Source organism: Bufo gargarizans, chromosome 2 (assembly GCF_014858855.1).
Source record: "Bufo gargarizans isolate SCDJY-AF-19 chromosome 2, ASM1485885v1, whole genome shotgun sequence".
NCBI lineage: Eukaryota > Metazoa > Chordata > Amphibia > Anura > Bufonidae > Bufo > Bufo gargarizans.
Genome location: NC_058081.1, coordinates 186,396,059 through 186,416,513, shown reverse-complemented (window position 1 = coordinate 186,416,513; position 20,455 = coordinate 186,396,059). Strand labels below are relative to the sequence as shown.

The window sequence follows — 20,455 nt, the reverse complement described above, 5'->3', positions numbered from 1 at the left end:
CGACAGCCAGAGACGTCTCATACTTTTCTAAGGTTCACAAGTTCTACTCAAAAATAGATTACTTACTAATAGGTCAAAGAGAATTAGGCAATATAAAAAAAAAGAGTACGAACCAATTTTATTATCGGATCATGCCCCCCTCCAAGCAAATTTCCAATTTGGTCTTTGCTCTAAATCACCCAGGACTTGGAGACTTAATGAAAGTCTTTTTGCCAAAAAGGAAAATGTTGATAGTCTCACCTACCATCTAAACAACTTTTTCAATGAAAACCTTAGAGGTCACGGCTGTGACATACTAACTTGGAAGACGCATAAAGCAGTCCTCAGAGGTCATATGATTCAGATGGGAGCTAAAGAAAAAAAAGAAAAAAAAAAAAAAAGAGGTTGACACAGTCCTGATGAAAATCAAGAAACTAGAGACACTTCACAAGGCGTCTCTTTGTAAAAAAATGGAAGGTGAACTAACTTTGTTGAGGCAACAACTTAAAGATCTACTTTTTACCCACGCCCCAAATGTTTTATTCATTGCTAAATTTAGGCATTATCTCTATGCAAACAAATGCGGCAAGTCTCTTGCCAAGATAATACGTAAGGAGAGGGTTATGACAGGGATCCACAAAATCAAATCAGATACAAATACTGAATTTTTTGAATCCCCAAAAATAGCTGAGGTTTTTAGGGTCTTCTACAGTAAACTATATAATCTTTGTGAGGGAAAAGATGCAGGTCCTACACCAAAAGATCTTATAAAAGACTACTTGAAATATATACAGTTCCCTACCCTTATGAAAGACCAAACCGACAACCTTAATTCCCCATTCTCTCTTGACGAGATTAAACAGTCCATCGATTCTCTTAAAAAAGGCAAGAGCCCTGGGCCTGATGGCTTTTCATCTGGTTATTATAAAAAGTTTCGAGACTTATTAGCTTCACATTTGAAGCACCTTTTTGGTGGGATCTCCTTGGCCTCTCCTTTCAGGCCTGAATCTATGCTTGCGCACATTTCTGTCATTCCCAAAGAGGGCAAAGATGATACTCAATGCTCTAATTTCAGACCGATCTCGTTACTTAATAATGATCTCAAACTCTTTGCTAAATTATTGGCAATGAGATTGCAAAAATTGATGGGACTCCTGATAGATAAGGATCAAGTGGGTTTTGTTCCTGGAAGGGAGGTCAAGGACAACACCATTAAGGTCTTCCATATGATCCAAAGTGCAAAAAATACCCCTCTCCTACTTATAGCAACAGATGCGGAGAAAGCCTTCGATAGGCTCAATTGGGATTATTGCATGAAGTCCTTAATAAATTAGCCCTCCCAACAAATTTCACTGAAAAAATAATGTCCCTATATACTTACCCTTCCGCCTGCGTCAAAGTCAATGGGATTCTTTCCAAGCCATTCAACATCACTAACGGTACCAGGCAAGGATGCTCATTATCTCCTCTCCTTTTTGTACTCTGCTTAGAACCCTTCCTGGCGAAAATTAGATCCAATTCTAAAATAAAAGGCCTTCGCACTGAAAACAAAGAACACAAAATTGCAGCTTATGCAGATGACACTTTATTTGCTCTAACAAACCCATTAGAATCCCTTCCAGTATTAGTCAAGGAGTTTGAGGCGTTTAATAGGGTCTCCGACTTCAAGATTAATCTGAACAAATCCGAAATGTTCAACGTCACCCTAAACAATAAAATATGGGATAAAATCAAAAGTGTAAGTCATTTAAAACTTGCACCAAATTCCTTTAGGTATCTAGGGGTCAAGGTATGTCTTGATCTCGCAGATGTCTACAGACTTAACTTTATACCACTTCTAAAGTCTATCGAAATGCAGCTAAAAGATTGGGATTCACTATGGCTGTCATGGTTTGGCAGAATCAATTAAATAAAAATGATGATCTTACCTAGATTCCTTTATCTTTTTCAGACCCTCCCCATAGAAATTCACATAGATTTCTTTAAAAAAACTAAGGATCTTATAGCAAAATTTATTTGGCAAGGGAAACACAATACATTCAAATATAACACACTGACCAGACGTGGGAAGAACGGAGGAACAGGTCTCCCGGACATTGAGAACTATTACAACCCAACTACTTTGTCTAGATTACTAGAATGGGGTGTCCATCCAACGAATAAAATTTGGGTAGATATAGAACAAGACTGTTCCAAAGTTTACCTCACTGCTCTGTTATGGAAGACCCCCCAATATCTTAAAAACCTTAGTACAAGCCAAAATATGATTACTAAACATTCATTTAAAAAAATTGCATAGTATTAATAGATCCTTAAAATTAATTTCCAAGTTTGATACAAAAACCCCTGTTGCCAGTTTCATCCCTTATACTTGGTACACGCTAATTAAAACTTTGAAGAAGAACAAACAGTTGGGGAAAACCCCTATAGGAGATATCTTTAGAAACAAAACCCTTGTACCCCTTGAAGACTGTCGTAGATTATTTGTATGTAGGGAGATATCCCCTAAAAAATATACAATTTTATCTAAGCTGCTGACCAAATGTTTTAACGAGCAGATGGAACCTGTTGAAGATAACCTTTTGGCATCCTTATTGCACAAGAATGCAATAAGAGATCACCTAGTATCCAAATGCTACAAAATAATTAACAAAGCAGATAACCTACCCTCATATATAGAAAATTGGAACAAAGAACTTAACACACTATTCAATGATACTGAGAAAGAACATATTTTTAAAAAATTCCTTTACTATCTCTAAATCTTACCTCTATCAGGAAATGCAATACAAATTAACGACTCGCTGGTATAAAACACCGGCCCTAACGCATAGGATCAATCAGGACATTTCTGATCGCTGTTGGAGATGCAAAAGGGACACAGGCAATTATACACACATCTGGTTTAGATGCTCACGCATCGCCCCCTTTTGGGTAGCTATAAATAGAATAGTGAACGAGGTGTTTAAGTCAAAGTCCAAATTCACAGAAAAGTTAATTTTGTTTTACATATTTGATATGGGTCATGTAGATATAAAATCAGAATTGTGTATTCACTTCCTAAATGCTGCAAAGATACTGATTCCACGAAATTGGTTGCAAGAAGACCCACCGACAGTCAAAGATTGGTTTCTCGAAATCCGGAGGATTCAGGACTTTGAGAAACTCAGATGGACTGTTGCACAATACTTACATAAGTATAAGGTTATATGGAGTCCTTGGATGGAATACTTGACTTCAGAAAAAGTTTCCAAGTTTTTGCCAAGTTGACAGGTTTAAATGTTAAAATGTAAAAATTGATTTTACTTTATTTGTTATCATTTATTGTACTATTTACAATTGATTAGTTGACTGGTACCGCCTTCCCTCCCCCCCCCCCCCCCCACCTGTCCCCCCTACTTTCCCCTATTTCCTTTTCCACCCTTTCCCTTTCTCTGTTATCATGTTATGGTTTACCCAAAAATTGTACCACATCTATTTTGTTAGGAGTGAATTAACTCCAATTGTTTGCAAAGCAATTGTTTCTTCTATAAAATGATCCCTCCCTGCTTCTTGCTTGTGGGCCAATGAGAAGGCTGCAATGTCTTTGTCTGAGCTTAGCAACATCCCTAGTAACCAATAGGAAATTTGCCTACCCCTTAGTTTATAAGAACCTCCCCAGCAGCCATTTTATAGAGTTTTTTAAAGTTCTGAGAGAGACAGCAGTGTCATTGCTGTGCTCTGTGCTTTCCACTCATTATATTAGATAGATAGTTAGATAGCTTATATATATAATACAGATAGTTAGTGGGATATAGTGAGTGTAGGTTATATCCTGAAATAGTGTAGCTGTTGCAGTGCAGTGTGATAGGTTCTGCTGTCGATACATACATGCTACAGACATTGTGCTGTGATGTCACAAGCAGTGATGGCCAGTTCGCTGTGTTCGCCCGCGAACACATGTGAGCTGCCATCTTAACTCACAAGTCCGGCGAGGCACAGGTAAGTCCTTACCTGTGCCTGTGCTGTGAGCCCGTCTGAAACAAATGCTGTTCCGAGAACAGCCCAATAAAGGCCCCCGGCGGCTGTTCTTGGAGCTGCCTGCTCCCGCCGACTGCATTTGCTTCAGACCGGCTAGCAGCACAGGCACAGGTAAGGACTTACCTGTGCCTCGCCGGACTTGTGAGTTAAGATCGCAGCTCGCATGTGTTTGCGGGTGAACACGGCGAGCTGGCCATCACTGGTCACAAGTTCACAACAATACTTAGGGCACCAACCAGTAATATGTAGTCAGACCTGCTAAAATATGAAGTTGCACGTATTGCGCAAAAATATGCGCATCATTAATTGCTGACTTGTGCAATAGCAAATATATTGGAGCACTCCATCGGCATATAAAGCTAATGTAATGTTCTGCCAGGCCAACCATTTTCTTCAGTCTCAGGAAACTTCTAACAGCTTGGAAAATGTAGCAAAAGTGAGTCACGCCTGTATTGCGCATGCATTACGCGAATATTACATTGCTTATTTTCGCAATCAAGAAAAAAATCTCAAATTCGCAAGTTCGCGAATATACAACGGATATTTTACAAAATATTAGTGAAATATCGCAAATTCGATATTGTCCCTGCGGCTCATCACTAATACCATTACCCAATAGCATGCAGAATAAAAGCAATAGATTTTACTAAGAAAAGTATGGTTATTGTATGGGAAACAAGCCACTATGCTTAGATTTTGATTTTTGACCAGGTAGATTCCCATTAAAACTCGAAAACATAGTTTAAAAAATATATAAAAAGTAACACAGACACAGTTAAAATAAACCTCTCATTCACAATATAAATCACTATAAATGCTTAGCTAAAATACCAGACACCTTTCTTTTAATCTTTCCAGTCTGGTTCCTCCAATTCTCAGCCCCCTCTCAATTTCTGTAAAATAACGTCCAGCTTTTCAGACTCTTTTATGCTAACTGCTTTAGTAGTCAGAGACACTGTCATCTGCTCTTAGGCTGGTCTGTCCAAGAGCAGAGGGGAGTGTCACAGACTATCAAAGCATAAAATAGTCTGAGAAGCCAGTGGCCATTTTACAGAAATCAAGAGGGGACTGAGAACTGGGAGAACCAAACCCAAAAGATTAAAAAGGGACCAGGTATTTCATGTATTATACATTTATTGTAAAATTTATATTGTGAACTGGACGATCAATTTAATAAAATAACATTCTAATGACTAGTCCCATTAATCTTTAGGTAAATTAAAAAATTCTAGAAATGCAATAGACGTGTGCACTATATGTAATATACAGTAGCTACTATAATTTATATGTTGTTTATATTGTTATGTATTATATATTTTACTGTTTCCTTCTGGCCATAGTTTCCAGCAAGAAAAGAATGGCAAATGTTGGCTAGCCACCTTGTTTCTCCCGTCTTGGTAGGAGTGGGCTGGGCCAGTTACCGGCCAAGATGGGGAGTTCCAAAGACAAAGAGGGGAATAAGTAACCTTCTCAGCTCCTGTAGAGGATTCTCTATAGCGATCAACTTTGTTCAAGGCTCAAGTAAAGCCTTGAGATTTCAGACAGCAATGTGAACTGCTGCCATTAGCATTGCAGAAGCTGTTATTAGGTGTGAGATTACAGCCAAGCCACTCATCACAAAATGACCAGTAGGCCAGTATCACCTTAGTGCTAAATTGCCCCCAGCCAACCGGCCTGATATATTTACTGGTGCCAGAGAAGATTTACACTTGAAGTCTGCCGCTACTGTATGTATTTAAAGTTCTATGTTGTACTTACTAAAAAAAGACTTTGTTACGTTTTAATACATTCTTCAATGCTATATTTCCACTGCACCAATCCTCAGGGAGCCTTAAGGAGTACACTATGACACAACACCTCATCAAGGCTACTACCACTCCTATCCTCTATACCAGCTTCCCAGGGGGTCACTGCATATAACAATATAATACAGTCTAGGATTTCTACTTAGTGCTATTTCCTATTGAAGACTGTTATGTCAAGAAATTTGAAAAATTAGTACTTTATATGTTGTAAGACAATAATGGCAACATGCCTTATGGCAGTTCCTTCCAAGATTGCCAAGATTGCCACAGATTCACTTCAAAATCTTAAGGGCAACTTTCCAAACATAAATACTTTGTCTTTGCCAAGGTTATAGTAAAAGAAGTTTGAAATCCAGATCCCAGATTAATTCTTTGGGAAGGGGGATTATGAAAAAAATTCTATTTTTTTTTTTTTGCTAAACTGAAATTCGGCTTTGGCTGAGACAACTCTAAAATTATCTCAACTCCCCCATTAATGTGCATATTCAGTTCTACCAGATTAGGGGTAGTAACAAAGCTTGCCCCTTTGTCTTTGATCATCTCTCCTCAGAAAGGTAATCTTATCTCATAGAAGTCAATGAGCCTGCCTTCATCTACTGAAAGCTCATCTCTCTGAGGAGAGTGAATAATAGTCAAAGGGGTACACTACTCAGCGGATAACTTCGTTGCAGTGATCAGTGAAGGTCTGAGCACCTGGGCATCCACCAAAACTTTTGACGTATCACCATGACATGTATAAAGTTTTAAGAAAGGGCAGTTACTCTTTAATATAGCTGTCAACACACTTGTCTCATTTGAATGTGCATGTTTTATTCAATGGGGAGAAAGAAATAAGTATCTTTGCTTTTTTTTTTGCTGATATGCTGTTGGCGGAGAGTAGAGAAATCCCCATACAAGTTAGATAGTCATGCCGACATGTGTTTAACGTGTATGACCACCTTTAGATAGTTAGTAGAGTCTGAGGAAATTAAAGGGGTTGTGTAGTGTGATGATATTGTTGATCTATCCTCTGGACAGGATATCAATAGCAGATTGGTAGGGATTCGACTCCTGGCTAGGTTTAACTCAGCTATCTACATACATTGTGTTGTGTGGGTGCAGGGCACCATTTTTTTTATCCTGCCCTGAGCCCACTGACTAAAAAAATATAACTTTTATAAGTCAGTTAGGTGGGCATTGGCGGCTGCCATTTTATGCAAGCTCAATGCGCCAGCACTGCATCTGAGCTTTTGGGACAATGAAATTCAAGCTTTAAAAACAGCACAAATAATCTGTAAAAAAAAATCACAATTTTTTGGGCAATTTACAACATCTGGTGCATTTGCAGGCTTAGTGAGTGTGCAATTTAAGCTAGAAATACAGCCATAATTTTCTGGGTTTTTAAAAACACACTTTTTTGACAAAATCCACTATTTTACAGATCTGCAAGTGTTACATTTAAGTTTGATATATACAGCTTTCATATTCTGTTAAAAAAACAAAACACTTTTTTGGCAATATAGAACATCTGGATTAGTCAGTGTGCAATTTAAGCTAGAAATATAGCCATCATTTTCTGGGTTTTTAAAAACCCACTTTTTTGACAAAATTCGCTATTTTACAGATCTGCAAGTGTTAAATTCAAGTTTAATATATACAGCTTTCATATTCTGTTACAAAAAAACCCCTCTTTTTTGGCAATATAGAACATCTGGATTAGTCAGTGTGCAATTTAAGCTAGAAATACAGCCATAATTTTCTGGGTTTTAAAAAAACACACTTTTTTGCCCAAAAACACTATTTTACAGATCTGCAAGTGTTACATTCAAGTTTAATATATACAGATTTCATATTCTGTTATAAAAAAAAACACTTTTTTGGCAATATACAACATCTAGATTAGTTAGTGTGCGATTTAAGCTAGAAATACAGCCATCATTTTCTGGGGTTTTAAAAACACACTTTTTTTTGCCTAAAACACTATTTTCCTGATCTGCAAGTGTTAATTCAAGTTTAATATATACAGCTTTCATATTCTGTTACCAAAAAATCACTTTTTTGGCAATATACAACATCTGTATTAGGCCTCATGCACATGACAGTATTTTTTTGCGGTCCGCAAAAAGGGGTTCCGTTGTTCCGTGGTCCGTGTCCGTTTTTGTTTCCGAGTGTCTACCTTTATTTTTGGAGGACCTCCAAACATGAAGGAAAGTAAAAAAAAATCTAAGTTTAGTTTGCCATGCAAATGATAGGAAAAAAACGAACACGGATCACGGACGCGGATGACAATCTTGTGTGCATCCGTGTTTTTTCACGGACCCATTGATTTGAATGGGTCCGCGAACCGCTGTCCGTGAAAAAACTAGGACAGGTCCTATTTTTTTGACGGACTGAAAACACGGATCACGGACGTGGATGACAAACAGTGCATTATCCGAGTTTTCAACGGACCCATTGAAAGTCAATGGGTCCGCAGAAAATCACGGAAAACGGAACAACTGACACGGAACACAACAACGGCCTTGTGCATAAGGCCTTAGGCCTCATGCACACGACCGTTTTTTTTTAAGGTCCGCAAAAACGGGGTCCGTAGGTCCGTGATCCGTTTTTTCGTCCGTGGGTCTTCCTTGCTTTTTGGAGGATCCACGGAAATGAAAAATGAAAAAAAAAATCTAAGTCAAGTTTGCCATTGAAATGATAGGAAAAAACGGACACGGATCACAGACACGGATCACGGACGCGGATGACAATCTTGTGTGCATCCGTGATTTTTCACGGACCCATTGACTTGAATGGGTCCGTTAACCGTTGGCCATAAAAAAATAGGACAGGTCATATTTTTTTCACGGCCAGGAAAAACGGATCACGGATGCGGCTGCCAAACGGTGCATTTTCCGATTATTCCACGGACCCATTGAAAGTCAATGGGTCTGCGAAAAAAAACTGAAAACGGCACAACGGCCACGGATGCACACAACGGTCGTGTGCATGAGGCCTAAGTCAGTGTGCAATTTAAGCTAGAAATACACCCATTATTTTCTGGGTTTAAAAAAAACAAAACTTTTTCGCCAAAATCCACTATTTTTCAGATCTGCAAGTGTAAAATTCATGTTTAATATATACAGCTTTCATATTCTGTTACCAAAAAAAAACAGTGTACAATTTAAGGCAGTGTACAATTTAAGCTAGAAATAAAGCCATCATTTTCTGTGTTTTTAACCCCTTATCCTGGGTTCAGACCTGAGCGTTCTGAAAGGAGCGCTCTGTATGCGCGATTGTACGGGTGTTTACAATCGCGCATACAGAGACAATCGAACACACATTGTCGCGCGTTCCCGAAAGTCTATGTACGGGAACGCGTGACAAAACGCCTCAAAAAAGCTCAAGAACTTTTTTGAGTGTCGGGCGCGATCGTATACACTGTAAAACGCCCAGGTGAGAACCATTCCCATAGGGAATCATGTAAAACGCTCAGGTCTGAACTTAGGGTTAAGGACACAGCCTTATTTCACCTTAGGACCAGGACATTTTTTGCTAATCTGACCAGTGTCACTTTAAGTGGTGATAACTTTAAAACGCTTTGACTTATCCAGGCCATTCTGAGATTGCTTTTTCATCACATATTGTACTTCATGACAATGGTAAAATGAAGTAAAAAAAAATATTTTTTTGCATAAAAAATACCTAATTTACCAAAAATTGGGAAAAATTAGCAAATTTCAAAGTTTCAGTTTCTCTACTTCTGTAATACATAGTAATACCCCTAAAAATTGTGATGACTTTACATTCCCCATATGTCTACTTCATGTTTGAATTATTTTGGGAATTAAATTTAATTTTTTGGGGATGTTACAAGGCTTAGAAGTTTATAAGCAAATCTTGAAATATTTCAGAAATTTACAAAAACCCAATTTTTAGGGACCACCACAGCTCTGAAGTCACTTTGCGAGGCTTACATAATAGAAACCACCAAAAAATGACCCATTCTATAAACTACACCACTCAAGGTATTCAAAATGGATTATACAAACTTTGTTAACCCTTTAGGTGTTGCACAAGAGTTATTGGCAAATGGGGATGAAATTTGAGAATTTTATTTTTTTGCCTAATTTTCCATTTTAACCCATTTTTTCTACTAACAAATCAAGGGTTAACAGCCAAACAAGACTGTATATTTATTTCCCTGACTCTGCCGTTTACAGAAACACCCCATATGTGGCCGTAAACTACTGTACGGCCACACAGCGGGGCGTAGAGTGAAAGGTGCGCCGTTTGGTTTTTGGAAGGCAAGTTTTGCTGGATGTTTTTTTGACACCATGTCCCATTTGAAGCCTCCCTGATGCAACCCTAGAGTAAAAAATCCATAAAAGTGACCCCATCTAAGAAACTACACCCCTCAAGGTATTCAAAACTAATTTTACAAACTTTGTTAACCCTTTAGATACAATTTCAAAATTACACTTTTTGGGCAGATTTTCCATTTTTATCTTTTTTTCCAGTTACAAAGCAAGGGTTAACAGCCAAACAAAACTCGATATTTATGGCCCTGATTCTGTAGTTTACAGAAACACCCCATATGTGGTCGTAAACTGCTGTACGGGCATATGGCAGGGCGCAAAAGGAAAGGAATGCCATACGTTTTTTGGAAGGCAGATTTTGCTGGACTGTTTTTTTTTACACCATGTCCCATTTGAAGCCCCCCTGATGCACCCCTAGAGTATAAACTCCATAAAAGTGACCCCATCTAAGAAACTACACCCCTCAAGGTATTTAAAACTGATTTTGCAAACTTTGTTAACCCTTTAGGTGTTGCACAAGAATTAATGGAATATAGAGATACAATTTCAAAATGTCACTTTTTGGGCAGATTTTCCATTTTAATTTTTTTTTAGTTACAAAGCAAGGGTTAACTGCCAAACAAAACTCATTATTTATGGCCCTGATTCTGTAGTTTACAGAAACACCCCATATGTGGTCGTAAACTGCTGTACGGGCACACGGCAGGGCGCAGAAGCAAAGGAATGCCATACGGTTTTTTGAAGGCAGATTTTGCTGGACTGATTTATTAACACCATGTCCCATTTGAAGCCCCCCTGATGCACCCCAAAAAAGTGACCCCATTTTAGAAACTACAGGATAGGGTGGCAGTTTTGTTGGTACTAGTTTAGGGTACATATGATTTTTGGTTGCTCTATATTACACTTTTTGTGTGGCAAGGTAACAAGAAATAGCTTTTTTGGCACAGTTTTTATTGTGTTATTTACAACTTCATCTGACAGGTTAGATCATGTGGTAATTTTATAGAGAAGGTTGTCACGGACGCGGCAATACCTAATATGTAAAAAAAAATTGTATTTATGTAAGTTTTACATAATTAATTCATTTTTAAAACAAAAAAAAGTTTTAGTGTCTCCATAGTCTAAGAGCCATAGTTTTTTCAGTTTTTGGGCGATTATCTTGAGTAGGATCTAATTTTTTGCAGGATGAGATGATGGTTTGATTGGCACTATTTTGGGGTGCATATGACTTTTTGATTGCTTGCTATTGCACTTTTTGTGACGTAAGATGATAAAAAATGGCTGTTTTTACACCGATTTTTATTTTTATTTTTTTACGGTGGTCACCTGAGGGGTTAGGTCATGTGATATTTTTATAGAGTCGGTCGATACGGATGCGGCGATACCTAATATGTATACTTTTTTTTTTAATTTTGTAAGTTTTACACAATGATTTCATTTTTTAAACAAAAAAATTATGTTTTAGTGTTTCCATAGTCTAAGAGCCATAGTTTTTTCAGTTTTTGGGCGATTATCTTGGGTAGGGTATGATTTTTGCAGGATGAGATGAGGGTTTGATTGTTACAATTTTGGCGTACATGCAACTTTTTTAATCACTTTTATTACCTTTTTTGGGAAGTAAGGTGGGCAAAATTTCAATTTCATCATAGTTTTTTATTTTTTATTTTATGGCGTTCACCATTCGGATAAAGTAACATGACCGTTTTATAGATCAGGTCGTTATGGACGCGGCGATACCAAACATGTAGGGAATTTTATTTTTTTCATTATTAATCAGTGATAAATGTTTTTTTTATTTTTACTTAATTTTTACATAATTAATTTTACTTAATTACTTTTTACTTAATTAATTTTACTTTTTTTTTTTTTACCCAGACCCACTTGGTTCTTGAAGATCCAGTGGGTCTGATGTCTGTATAATGCAGTACATTACACTATATAGTGTTTTATACTGTATTTTACTTACACTTTGTCTGAACAGATCTATTCCTTTAGCACAGATCTGTTCAGCACAATTAACAGCAGGATGCCTGAGAAGGCGTCCTGTTGCCATGGGAACCTTCCCCGTCTGCTCAGTTGTAGGCAAAACTGCGCAGACGGGGAAGGGTAAGGACGGGGCTGTCTGGGGGCTCTCTTAAAGGCACAGCAGCCCCCCAATGGGAGAGGGAGGGAGCTCCCTGACAATTAACCTTTTCCATACAGCGGTCCATACGGACTGCGGTATGGAAAGGGTTAAACGGCTGACATCGCATCACCGATGTCAGCCGTTTATACCAGGATGTCAGCAATGTGCTGACACACTGGTATACCCACTGTCCACCAACGATTATTCAAGGGGAGGCAGGCGGGGGATACATGTACGCCCTGTGTCCTTAAGTACCAGGACACAAGGGCGTACCTGTACGCCCTATGTCCTTAAGGGGTTAAAAACACACTGTTTTGCCACGTGTGAAATTCAAGGGTTATATACTGCTGTCATATTCAGTTATTAAACAAACCCGAGTTTAGGGAAAAAAATGTTTATTTTGCAACCATTGCTGCATATGTCATTGTGAGATACAGCCTTTACATAGTGTGGTTCCATTCACTTATTTGAAATAAAGCCATTTTGTGCACAATTCTTTAATAGCAGCCTAATGTGGGTCAGGCCGTGTGAGAAACACCCTTTATATACAGGTTTTCTATTCATCTATTTGAAATACAGCCATTTTGGGGCACAAATCATTAATTGCAGCCTAGTGTGGGTCAGGGCGTGTGAGATACACCCTTTATATACAGGTTTTCTATTCAGTTATTTGAAATACAGGCATTTTGGGCACAAATCTTTAATTGCGGCCTAGTGTGTGTCAGGGCGTGTGATTATACACCCTTTATATACTGGGGTTCTATTAATCAAACGCCCTTTTGTGGGCACAATAAAAAAATTTCAGGCCTTGCAGCATCAAGACATTTGAAATCCAGGGTTATATACTGCTGTCATATTCAGTTATTAAACAAACACACATTTGGGGAAAAAAAGTTTATTTTGCAGCCTTTGCTACATATGTCATTGTGAGATACAGCCTTTACATAGTTTGGTTCTATTCACTTATTTGAAATAAAGCCATTTTGGGCACAAATCTTTAATAGCGACCTAGTGTGGGTCAGGGCATGTGATATACACCCTTTATATACTGGGGTTATATTGTTCTATTAATAAAACACCCTTTATTGTGCAAAATACACAATTTGTCAGGCCTTGCAGCATCAAGATCTTTGGAATTCAAGGGCTATATACTGCTGTCATATTCAGTTATTAATCAAATACCCATTTTTAGCACAAATCTTTATTGTGGGTCAGGACGTGTGAGATACACCCTTTATATACAGGTTTTTAATTCAGTTATTTGAAATACAGCCATTTTTGGCAGTCCCACAGTACGTCGTGCCCAGCGGCCACTTATTTTCCAGGCGAGCTATCTCTTCCCTGCACAACCAAGTAGGGGACAAAATCAGGTGTGTACTGCGCAAAACGCCATCTGTGGCAAGGTGCACCTCAATACGGATACGTGGACCAGTAATCACAGTCAGAGACGTTCTATCTCCATAACAGCACACTGGGTAAATGCAGTGGCGGCTGGACCTGAGGCGGATAGAAGTTTGGCGCATGTCCTTACACCACCGAGGATTGCAGGGCGCTTTAGTTTGCCTCCTGTTGCTTCATCCTCCTACTCTGCTTCCTCAGCCTCTATCAGCTCCTCACCTGGTCAGCGTAACACCCTCACCAACAACTTCAGCACAGCCAGGGGTAAACGACAGCAGGCAGCTTTAAAACGTATCTGTTTGGGGGGACAAACCCCACACTGCGCAGGGGCTGAGGACGGGCCTGTAACAACAAACCGATGAGTGGTTTGTGCCAGTCAGCCTCAAGCCCGGCCTGGTGGTGTGTGATAATGGGCAAAATCTCGTAGAAGCTCTGGGACTAGCTGGTTTGACGCACATCACTTGCCTGGGGCATGTGCTAAATTTGGTGGTGCAGAGATTCCTTAAAAGTTACCCCAATATGCCAGAGCTGCTGCATAAAGTGCGTGCCGTCTGTGCGCACTTTCGGAGTTCTCACCCTGCTGCTGCTCGCCTGTCAACACTGCAGCGTAACTTCGGCCTTCCCGCTCACCGCCTCATATGCGACGTCCCCACAAGGTGGAACTTCTGGCCAGACTGTGAAAGCAGCAGCAGGCGATAGTGGAGTTTCAGCTACAGCATGCACGGGTTAGTCGCTCTGCGGAACAGCACCACTTCACCACCAATAACTGAGCCTCCATGCGAGACCTGTGTTCCTTGTTGTGCTGTTTCAAGTACTCCACCAACATGGCCAGTGGCAATAACGCCGTTCTCAGCGTAGCTATCCCACTTCTATGCCTCCTTGAAAAAATGCTGCTGGCGATGACGGAAGAGGATGTGGCACAGGAGGAAGAAGAGGGATCATTTCCTAGGGTTTCCGGCCAGTCATTCACAAGTGGCTCTGAGGGTGGGTTCCTGCACCTACAAATGCCAGGTACACAATTGCCCAGCCAGGGCACAGTTCTGGAGGATAAGGAGGTGGAGGATAAGGAGATGGAGGAGAAGGAACCTTGTTCGCAGCAGGAGGGCACCCAGATCAGCTCATGGACATCACTGGTGCGTGGCTGGGGGGATACAGAGGACACAGACGATACACCTCCCACAGAGGACACCTTTTTGTTGCCTCTGGGCAGCCTGGCACACGAGTGATTACATGCTGCAGTGTCTCCGCAACGACCGCCGAGTTGCCCACATTCTAACTTGAGCTGATTACTGGGTGGCCACGCTGCTGGATCTCTGTTACAAGGACAAAGTACGGTCCTTAATTCCGAACTGGAGCGTGATCATAAGATGTGTGAGTACTAGTGCACCCTGGTAGACACGCTTCTGGTGGTATTCCCACCTGACAGCGGGGGCACAATGGAAGCACAATGCGAAGGCAGAGGAGGAGGAAGAGGTCACCAATGCAGCTGGGGCACCACCAGCACCTCAGAAGGCAGGGTTAGCATGGCGGAAATGTGGAAAAGCTTTGTCAGCACGCCACAACAACCAGCACCACCAGCTGATATGGAACGTCTTAGCAGGAGGCAGCATTTCACCAACATGGTGGAGCAGCATGTGTGCACACGCCTACACGGACTGAATGACGAGTCTGCCCCCTTCAACTTCTGGGTCTCCAAATTGGGCACATGGCCTGAGCTTGCCCTTTACGCCTTGGAGCTGCTGGCCTGCCCAGCAGCCAGTGTATTATATGAACGTGTGTTTGGCACCGCAGGGGGCGTTATCACAGACAAGCGCAGCCGCCTGTCTACAGCCAATGTGGACATGCTCACGTTCATTAAAATGAACCAGGCATGGATCCCACAGGACTTGTCCGTACCTTGTGCAGAATAGACATGTAAACTGGCCTTACCCAGCAATTGCAATACTACAGCGCAATTGCTGATTGTTGTATTTTTGATATTTCCCACTCTTTTGGGGTGTCCGTAATAAATAAATAAAAAAATAAAAAAACTGTGTTGGCTACCTCATCCTCCGCCACCGCCACTTCCACCTACACTGCTACATCCACCGCCTCCTCAAACTCCTACTCCATATGGACCTCCACCTCATAAATCAAGTTTTTGTGTTTTTTTTTGTAAGTATTTTATGACAATTGGTCTGTTACATTTTTGGGTAAAATTCACACATTTTTTGTGTTATATGCCACTTCTATACCTAGTAGACAGGTAAAAAAAATGCACTAATTTGTCTCTTAGATTTTTGGGTGAAATTCATGCGCCCCTGATTCGCCGATAATTTTTGGGTGCGGTATACCACTGCTATACCTAGTTGACAGCCTAATAAATTTCACTAATTTTTCTTTTACATTTTCGTGTGACATTCAACAATTTTTGGCTGTGATAGACCCCTGCTCTACCTAGTAGACAGGTTAAAACATTTCACAAATTTTTCTGCTACATTCTTGGGTTGACATTTTACAATTTTTGACGTGAATAAACCCCTGCTCTGCATAGGTGACGGACAGAAATTTGTAAAAATAATCTGTTCCATTGGTGGGTGACATTAACCCATTTCTGGCAATGAAAAACCCCTACTCTGCATAGATGACAGGGACTTAAATTTCTAAAATTTGTCTTTAATTGGCCCTTTCCTTCAATCCTTCTGCTTTAATAACTTTTCCCATATTTCCGCTCAATCAAAATAAAATGTCATCCATTTATCTCCCTTGGATGTGGTCTCTATTTCTCATGCTCCTTCTCTGACGTGGAACCCTGATTCGCCGATAACCGTGATAAACATGGTAGGCTCAGAAAAGAACATCGAAAGTTGATAGAGAAGATATCCCAATAGATGGTGGACATCACAGGGACGTGCGATCAGGCAGAAGCTATCTAGAGTCAACAAAGCGGCAGCAGGGCCTCTCCTGTTTAACGTTTCCTAATCCAAAATACCGCAGTGACATTCCCTGTAATTTTTAATTAATCATTCAAATAACAGGGCATCTTAAGAGTCCTGTATTGTTATTTATCATCACTACCTCCCTGAGTCGGGAGTGGGTAATTGCCGCGAGCCCCCTCCTTAACTTGGAAGCTTATGCTTCAATACTTTGTCCCACATTTCCGCTCAATTGCATTTAATTTCATCCATTGACCTCCCTTGGATGTGGTATCTCCCTTGGATGTGGTATCCCTTTCTCAGGCTCCCCCTCCGACCTGGAACCCTGATTCCAAGCCACCCGTGATAACCATGTTAGGCGCATAAAAGAACATCGAAAGTTGATAGAGAAGATATCCAATTGGATCGTGAACATCATGGGGACGTGCTACAAGGTGGAGCAGTATGTGTGAACACGCCTACTTGTACTGAATAATGCCCCATGCCACTTCTGGGTCTCCGAATTGGGCACATGGCCTGAACTTGCCCTTTACGCCTTGGAGGTGCTGGCCTGCCCTGCAGCCAGTGTATTGTCTGAACGTGTGTTTGGCACGAATCGAGGGGGTTATCATGGGTTATATTCCTCAATGTTTTGGGGTGGACCCTAATTTAAAAAGAAAAATTAAAAATGAAAACCAAATAGCAGCGTAGGCTACCACCTCCTCCTCCTCCACCGCCGCGTTTATGTCATGGAACCATGAACCAGACGTACAACAGAGATAGGTGGAATAAGAAGGCTTTATTGAAAATCAAGCCGTAGCTAAAGTCCAAACGGATGGCTAAACTGAAGCAGGGTCTTGCGTAGACGGAGGTCAGGAACCAGGGGGGTAGTCAGACGTAGCCAGGATCAGGAACCAACGGGGTAGTCAGACGAAGCCAGGATCGGGAACCAACGGGGTAGTCAGACGAGGCCAGGATCAGGAACCAGAAGCAGCAGCAGTCTTTGAAGCATGTGCACACAGGAGGACCAAGCAAGGAACTGAAGCCACAGACCTTCTATATATATGAGCTAGGCATCCAGCTCCTCCCAGTGGGAAGGAGGAGCCGCAGGGTGGGAGGCTACAAGAAACCCAGAAACCAAGATGGCCGCCAGCACATGTCAAACGAAGGAGAACAGTGAGAAGGTAAGACCATGACAGTACCTCCCCCTCAAGGGCCCCTCCTCCGCGGAGTAAGGAACGGTTTCAGAGGGAAGCGTGCGTGGAAGGCTCGGAGCAACGCAGGAGCATGGACATCTGTGGAGGGAACCCAGGAACGCTCCTCTGGACCATAACCACGCCAATGGACCAAAAACTGCAACCGACCGCGGACCAGGCGTGAGTCCAGGATATTGCTCACCTCATATTCCTCACGATTGCCCACTTGGACCGGACGGGGCCGAGGAACCGAGGAAGTGAAACGATTACACACCAATGGCTTCAACAGGGAGACATGAAACACGTTGGAGATCCGCATGCCAGGAGGAAGCGCAAGGGCATAGGCTACCGGGTTTACCCTGCTGAAGCACTCGGAAGGGACCAACAAAGCGAGGCGCCAGCTTGGGAGTGGGCACTCGAAGGTTGAGGTTGCGGGTGGACAACCATACACGGTCTCCGACCTGGTAGGAAGGAGCGGGCGCTCGTCTGCGATTAGCCTGGAGTCTCTGGCGTTGCGCAGAGACCTCAAGGGACCTCTGGATCTGTACCCAAGAAGTACGTAGGACGGAAAGGTGATCCTCCACAGCCGGAGTATCCTGGGGAGAGAATACCTCCGGTAACACGGCAGGTTGGAACCCATAATTGGCCATGAAGGGAGACGTCCCAGAGGAAGAGTTCACCGCCGTGTTCCTGGCAAACTCAGCCCAAGGCAGGAGGTCAACCCAATTGTCTTGGTGATCGGAGACATAGCAACGAAGGAATTGCTCCAAGGCCTGATTGGATCGTTCTGCGGCCCCATTGGACTGAGGGTGGTAGGCCGAGGAGAAAGAGAGATGAATCCCCAACTGGGAGCAAAAGGCGCGCCAGAACCTGGACACAAACTGACTCCCCCGATCCGACACAATCTCCTTGGGCAAACCGTGCAACCGGAAGACCTCCCTGGCAAAAATCGAGGCCAACTCTTGTGCAGAGGGTAACTTCTTGAGAGGAACACAGTGGCACATTTTGGAAAACCGATCCACAATCATGAGAATGACCGTATGGCCTCGGGATGCAGGAAGGTCCACAATGAAATCCATCCCCAGGTGTGACCATGGACGCTCCCCGGTGGCTATGGGTTGCAAAAGGCCCAACGGAAGGTGCCGAGGGGACTTACTCTGGGCACAAACGGAGCATGCCGCTACATATGCGGCGATGTCGGAACGTAGAGAAGGCCACCAGAACAGACGTGAAACCGCCCAGGACAGCTGATTCTTTCCAGGGTGCCCCGCGGCCTTGGAGTTATGGTAGGTTCGCAACAACCGAGTGCGCAACTCCTCAGGCACAAAACATCTGCCGTTGGGTCTCCCAGAGGGAGCACCAGATTGAGCCGCCAAAATCTGCTCACCCAGAGGAGAGGTCAGGCTGGTGCGAATAGCAGCCAGGATCTGATTCGGGGGTATGACCGTAGTCGGAATCGACTCCTCCCCGGACAGCTCGGAGTACTGCCGTGATAAGGCATCCGCTCTGATGTTCTTGGAGCCGGGTAGGTAGGAGACCACGTAATTAAAACGTGACAAGAACAGAGCCCATCTGGCCTGACGTGGTGTCAATCTCTTGGCCTCAGAGAGGTAGGTCAGATTCTTGTGGTCCGTCAGGATGAGAACCGGAACCACCGAGCCCTCGAGCAAGTGCCTCCATTCTTTAAGGGCCTGCACGATGGCCAATAACTCCCTGTCACCAATCTGATAGTTGCACTCCGCGGAAGACAGTTTCCGGGAGTAAAACCCACAAGGAAGCAGAGGACCCTCTGGTGTTCTACGCTGAGACAGGAGGGCGCCTACTCCCGTCTCAGACGCGTCCACCTCGAGGACAAAAGGCAACCCAGGGTTGGGATGCGACAGAATCGGAGCCGACACAAAGGCGGACTTTAGAGCCTCAAAAGCTCGGATGGCCTCGAGCGGCCAGACCTGAGGATTACTGCCCTTCCTGGTCAGATCCGTGAGAGGCTTGGCTAGCATGGAAAAGTCCCTGATGAACTTCCGATAATAATTGGCGAAGCCCAAAAAGCGCTGCAGGGCACGAAGCCCACTGGGCTGGGGCCACTGTAAGACAGCCGAAACCTTCTCAGGATCCATGGAGAACCCCTCAGCGGAAATGATGTAACCTAAGAAGGTTACCTGGGATCGGTGAAATTCGCATTTCTCAAGCTTACCGAACAGCTTGTTCTCTCGTAAGCGTTGCAACACTCGTCTGACATCCAGAATGTGGGCCTCCATGGATGCAGAATATACCAAGATGTCATCCAAATAGACCACCACACACTGCTGCAACAGGTCACGGAAAACATCGTTGATGAATTCCTGGAAGACTGCGGGCGCATTGCACAACCCAAAGGGCATAACCAAGGATTCATAATGACCGGTCCTGGTGTTAAACGCGGTCTTCCACTCATCGCCCGCCTTGATCCTTACCAGGTTATATGCCGCCCTCAGGTCGAGTTTGGTAAAGACCGTGGCCCCTTTGAGGCGATCGAACAGCTCGGAAATCAAGGGTATCGGGTAAGCGTTCTTGATCGTGATGCGATTGAGACCCCTGTAGTCGATGCAAGGCCTCAACTCACCGCCCTTCTTTTTCACAAAGAAAAATCCAGCCCCTGCCGGGGACGAGGATTTGCGAATGTGTCCGCGTGAAAGCGCCTCCCTCACGTACTCCTCCATGGCCTCATTCTCCGCTACCGACAGTGGATAGACTTTGCCACGAGGAGGAACGGCACCAGATT

The 20,455-nt window shown here is 42.6% G+C and overlaps 1 protein-coding gene across 15 annotated transcripts in view; it reads right to left on the bottom strand.

Annotated features, from left to right (window-relative positions):
* The window catches only part of LOC122927676 (proto-oncogene Mas-like), a 248,088-nt gene that overhangs the window by 120,607 nt on the left and 107,026 nt on the right, over positions 1-20,455 (bottom strand). For 9 of the 15 annotated variants that reach the window (XM_044279751.1, XM_044279759.1, XM_044279748.1 and 6 more), the window contains one exon: positions 1,361-1,520. The exons of 5 other annotated variants lie outside the window; for them this stretch is intronic. Coding sequence is in view for 3 of the 10 variants with exons in the window: in XM_044279759.1 (XP_044135694.1) it covers positions 1,361-1,520 (160 nt within the window). In the remaining 7 variants the exon portion in view is untranslated. Of the gene's footprint in view, positions 1-1,360; positions 1,521-2,748; positions 3,242-20,455 lie in introns of those variants that run through there. One more of the 15 variants, XM_044279757.1, reaches the window with a different exon arrangement.